The sequence below is a fragment of the Etheostoma spectabile genome, chromosome 22, assembly GCF_008692095.1.
Source record: "Etheostoma spectabile isolate EspeVRDwgs_2016 chromosome 22, UIUC_Espe_1.0, whole genome shotgun sequence".
NCBI lineage: Eukaryota > Metazoa > Chordata > Actinopteri > Perciformes > Percidae > Etheostoma > Etheostoma spectabile.
The window spans coordinates 3,491,845-3,498,021 of record NC_045754.1 but is presented as its reverse complement, the minus strand read 5'-3'; the positions used below and the strand labels follow the sequence as shown (position 1 = coordinate 3,498,021).

Sequence of the window (6,177 nt, the reverse complement as noted above, 5' to 3'; positions counted from 1 at the left end):
AATCCAAGTCTAAGTCTAAATCTAAATCCAAGTCTAAATCTAAGTCTAAATCCAAGTCCAAGTCTAAATCCAAGTCTAAATCCAAGTCCAAGTCTTACCTGCTGAGGTTCATCTGTCCGGTGTAGATGAACTCCAGGAGCTTCTCCAGAGCGTAGCGGCTGACCTTGTCGGGGTCCAAGGTCGTGACCTCCTGGCCCTTCTCGGCCTGCGCGGAGAAGTACCGGCTGAACGCGGCCAGGATGTTGCGGTGGGCCCTGAACTCCACGTCTCTCACCATTATGGTGACGTCGCACAAGAAGTCCATCTCCCGCTGCTGGTGGAGGCGCTGCAGGAGCAGCTTCCCGTGGTTGGTGACGTGAGCCATCGCTGCTGCGGGGAAACGACCCGACAGTCAACGTTAGTGCCGCTTGTTGTTTGCTAAAAATCAACATTGTGCTTTCATTTGAAGAGCAATCGGCCACGAACTGCACGAGTTCTTTGATGCAGCTTCTCATGCAGCTTCTGTATTTCTTGTGTGTGTTTACTTGTTTGTGTGTTTTTGTTTTGTTGCTGTTATTGACAAAAATGCTGCTGCTGTAACAACTAAATTTCCCCGTTGTGGGATGAATGAAGTCTAATCTAATCTAATCATGTCACACATTCAAAAGGCAAACAACCTTTTATTTAGGGCTGCTGCAAGATCTTCACTGTGTGTTTGTGTATTTTTTTAGAGCTCGACTGATGAAGGATTTTTAAGGCCAAGACCGATATGAATATTTGGTTATTTAAAAATCTGATATATATATATTTTTTTTGCTGCACTTACATGGCTAAAGACAGATGAAAATGTATTTAACTGTATTTGAAAGTCCCCCAAATAGCACGTTTGGATAGAAATAACTGAATGTGGCTCATCTACCAAAAAAATGTACCGCTTTTTCTGACATTTTTGTCACTTTTTCCATGTTGCGGCTGCTTTTTTTAATGTTTTTTTCCCCAAAGTTATTTGATCTTTCCAATGTTGACATTTTCAGCTTATTTTGAAAGCCCATTTTTTGTGATGAAAACATGGACAACATGAGAGTTAAACTGTTACGTAGTCTGCTGTAGTAACATTTGAGACTTTCTGGGACATTTCTAAAAGTTAGATGAACATAAAAATGAACTGTTAAGGCTACAAGTTGGCCAGTAGCAAATATTACATAATTGTGTAATTTTCTATTTATTAAATAGTTTCTTTGTTTAACCACAATTAATTGCTAAAATTAGCAACGGTCTTAAGGTGTGTGACTGTCGACTTGTTTAGAAATTGTGTTGTCTTCGCGTCAAAATTGAAAATCAACACTTTTGTTGAGGCTTTTTATTGATGTTTTAAATTTTTCTTACGTTTTTGTCCCTTTTTTCAACACTTTTGACGTTTTTTCTTCAATGTGTCAATTTTTTTTATGTTTTCAACGCTACGTAACACTAACTTATTAACTTTAGTGTTACAGTTATTTTTTTGAATTTCTTAAATAAATATATCGGAAATTATGCCTAATGTTTGAGTTAGAAAAGCAGAAATTAGGAATTATTGAAACGGGCCAATGAAGGCATGATGTTGATGAATCACATACTGGAAGGTATTTCCAGCTTGTTACTCAACACTAGTTTCAACAACACTTGCCATTGTGTTTTTACATGCTATAAATAGAATAAGACACCAAAATGTAATGAAGTATAGTCATTGTGTACGGTTGGTCAAATGCAGCTTTGGAATGACATCATGTTTATGTTGGTAATTACAAAGAACATTGATTAGGACGGCGAACATGAAGACACATTATGACAACATGAAGACAACAGTGGGACACAGACAAATGGGTGAAGCAACACTGGGGTACAAACATGGAGTACAAACATGTACTTGTGCACATGATGGACATACGATGAGGACAACGATAAGGGACGGAGACGATTGTGTCCCACATGATGACAACATTAGTTGACAACATGGAGACACCATGGGTGAGGACAACATGAGTGCAACGAGGAATACAACAATGATGACAAACAGGGACAGCTTAGGGAAGCCAGAGGACAACACTAGGACAACCTGAAGACCACATTTGTACACCATTGACTGACAACATTAGTGACAACATTAGGACACACATGAGGCAAGCATGGTGAGAGGCAAGCACATTCAAAACTAGTATAACAGGCGTGCAAACCTGAGTAGCGGAAACATTGACAACATGGGTTACAACATGGGACAACATGAACACATTATACAACATTTTGGACAAGCATGGGACAAACATTAGTGACCCAGGTGAGGGCACCAGGGTGAAGGACAGCGATTATTACAACAGTGTACAACATGTGTGACAACCATGATACCCATTAATACACATGTTGACACAAGAGGGCAACATTGAAGACAACATGAGGACAACATTGGGAGCACCACAATGGCACACTAGGACCACATTAATCCAAGCATGGTGACAACCGTTAATACCACAGGGGACAACCCTGGGACAACATGAGACAACATTATGGCAACATAGGAGGTAACATTAGGACACATGAAGACAACATGAAGACAACATGGGGACAACATGAGGGATGATTTTTGACAGGACAGTTAGGTGAGAAAGGGGAGAGTGTATCTTAATTTATCTTGAAGACATGCAGGAAATCATCAAAGGTCGGATTTGAACCCTCGACCTCTGCAGCAAGGCATCAACCTCTCAGTACATGTGCGCCCGCTCTCCCACTGAACCAACCTGGCCACTTTTATTCGTGTTTCTGTTGTCTTGTTGCATTTGTATTAACACTTCTTTCCTTTGCTTTTTCCCACTGCTGTGGGATCAGTGAAGCTGAATCTTAATTTAACTTACATCCATTTATGAATGGGTTTAATTTAAGGACCTACAAATTAAACTAAATAAGGCTTCATGGTGTGTTTATATCACTCACCTGGTGAAAATCCAATGTCAGAGCTGGGGAAACACAAACACAATATTCCGATTAAATTTAAACAAAAAGGCACACTATATACAAAACTATTTTGCTGTAAAACAATCAAATATTAAAAAGTACCACTATCAGTATCGTGTCACCACCTCCTCTTTATTATTATTAAATTGTAGCTTTGTGTTGGAGACATTAGTTATGAATGAAAAAGAGAATATTTGGAGCACATTGACAGTGTAAAACAACCAAACGCATCATCTATATGACCACTTATCACCAGATATTATTCTCTGAATCAGCAGCTTTGACAGGTGAGATGAAAAAGGCCAGTTTTGGAAAATAAAAGCTCGCGCCCGCTTCCTGAGCAGGCCCCAACGGTCGTGCTAATGCTAACAGCCGTGTCGTAAATGAGTTAAAATGACTTCTGAGGGCAGTTGGTCGTCTCGTGTCGATTTGGGAATCCCTCGCGTGCAGTGCGAGCCGCCTCGACAGCTAATACAAAGGCTGAGTGTTTAAGCAGATTGAATAATACACGAAGCTAAGCTAACTGTTGTCGTAGTGGTGAAAAAGCGCGGAAAACATTGTGCTCTTATTTCGAAGGTTTCGACGGTTTGTGCCGGCGGCGTCGACGTAAGTCGGCACAAAATGTCAGAATCGCTTATTTCAACGACGAGCCGTGTCCCCGCGTCGTCAGTTACTACACAACGCGGGTGTAATTGTGGTGTTATTAATCCAGCGCAAAGTAAATAAAAGCAGAAAAAAGTACCTTCTAATATCCGCGATCTTCAGCCATTATCCTGTGACGTCAGGAGTTCTCGCGAGACATCGGCGTTCGGCAAAAGACGCTCGGCTCGGACGAGATGAGCGCCGCCCCGCCCCGAACGACGGACGAGAGTCGGGTAGGATTACCATCGCAAACATTTAGGATTATCGATGAGGAATACTGACAAAAACAATGCTTTTTCTTTGAGTCAATCCACAAGTTATATTCCTCTAGTCTTTATGTTTCATCTGTTTTAAGAACATACGTTTTACTTGTGATTTTTGGGCTGAAAAGGAGACTTTTCATCTTTGATTTTAGGCCACAGATCATAGACTGTACATTAAATTATTAGATTAATATTTACAGTCTGTGCTACTGATGTACAGTGTATAAAACAGCCTACATGGGCTGAATAAAAGTTTTAAAAAATTACTTTATAAGTATAAGGAGTATTAGAAGACACCATAGTTGTTTTTAGCTTTTGGATTTAATCATTTATCAATACAATTATATTACTCATATCTCAGTAAAATAGAATCAGGGTCATTGCCAAGTAGGTTTTCACATTCAAGGAGTTATATTTATTTTATTTATTTCAAACATGCTGGAAGCCAATATTGTAGTTTTGACTCCCAACATTAGTTCCTTTGCATATTCAGTTTTCTTTCAAAAATATATCAATTAATAAATTATTATTAGTTATTAAATCAAACTACCCATCAGGATATAAAGTAGTCAACAAATACATATTTTCCAGCTGCAACATTAGTGAGTAAAGAATCCAATATATATATATATATATATATATATAGTAAATAAATGAAAAAAGTATACAACAAATTAATAATACAAAAAATAAAAAAATCACAAAAACTACCTCAGATCCTCTCTTTCTTCAAATGATGTCATTAATATGTCCAGCAGGGCCTAAAATGTCCAAAAAATAATATTAAAAAATAAATAAATACTATTAAATAATAGTAACTAAATAAATAAATAATAATAATACAAAAATTATTCTTAAAAATAAATACTATTAAATATATAATAGTAAACTAAATAAATAATATACTATACAACAAATTTATATAAAAATTAATAATACTAAATAATAGTAAAAATAGTAACTAAATAAATAAATAATAATAATACAACATATTATTAAAAATAAATAAATACTATTAATATAGTAAATAATAGTAACTAAAAATAAATAAGAATAATACAAAAAATTAATTATAAAAATAATAAATACTATTAAATATAGTAAATATAGTACTAAATAAATACTAATAATATACAAAAATTTAATAGTACACAAAATTGAAAAACATCACAAAAAATACCTGTGAGCTCAAATCCTCCACTCTCTTCAATGATTGTCATTATATGTGCAGCAGGCCTAAAATGTCCCAAAAATAATATAAAAATAAATAATCTATTAAATAATAGTAATCATAGTAACTAGAATAATAATAATAATACAAATACTTTTAAAAAATAAATAATACTATTAAATAATGTAATAATGTAACTAAATAAATAAATCAATAATACACAAAAACTTTGTTATTAAAAAATAATAAACCTAATAAAAATAGTAAATATAAGTTACAAATAAATAACATATAATAATACAAAAAAATAATTTAAAAAAAATAAATACGATTAATAATAGTACTAATAAATAATAATATAATACAAACATAAGTATTAAAAATATATCTATTAAATAATAGTAAATAATAGTACTAAAAAATAAAATAATATATCAAATTATTATTTAAAAATAAATAAAATATAAATAATAGTACTAAATAATAAAAAATACTAATACAAAAATTAATAGTACAAAAAGTAGAAAAATCACAAAAATACCTGTGAGCTCAAGATCCCTCACTCTCTTCAATGATGTCATTATATGTGCAGCAGGGCCTAAAATGTCCCAAAAACAATATTAAAAACTAAATAATCTTAAATATAGTAATAATGAACTACATAAATAATACTAATATACAAAAAATGCATATTAAAAAATAAATAATACTGTTAATAATAGTATAATATAACTAAATAAAATATGGATACCACTGATGTTTAAAGCCTTGTCGGCCTGCACTGGGAAAAGGACGTTACTTCACCCACATCTGGCATACACGTTGCTAATTTCTGAGGCAATAAAAGTTCTTTTTTATGAATGAAAACATTCACATGATTGTTGTTTGTGTGGCAGCACACCACCAGGCAATTCCTGCATGCATACTTGCTGAAAGAAATATTTGTTAAGCAGTGTTTAGAAACGATGTCCACTCAGCTTGAAAACGACTGACAAACAGGGTCTAGTGTTCATGCAGGTTGTCATGTGGAAATCTGTACTCCAGTTCTGTTGATCATGGTGTGTGTCCGGGATTTAAAATGTTATATGTTGCTTAAACATTGTGTGTGATTTTGCGTTGTACATTCTACCTTTAGCC

At 34.4% G+C, this 6,177-nt stretch overlaps 1 protein-coding gene across 1 annotated transcript in view; it reads right to left on the bottom strand.

Moving 5' to 3' along the window:
* The window catches only part of mynn (myoneurin), a 13,126-nt gene extending 9,347 nt beyond the window's left edge, over nucleotides 1-3,779 (bottom strand). The window contains 3 exon segments of the mRNA XM_032504253.1: nucleotides 99-369; nucleotides 2,944-2,966; nucleotides 3,707-3,779. Of these exon segments, the coding sequence (XP_032360144.1) occupies nucleotides 99-364 (266 nt within the window). The 5' untranslated portion in view covers nucleotides 365-369; nucleotides 2,944-2,966; nucleotides 3,707-3,779.
* Nucleotides 3,780-6,177: the final 2,398 nt, after the last annotated feature.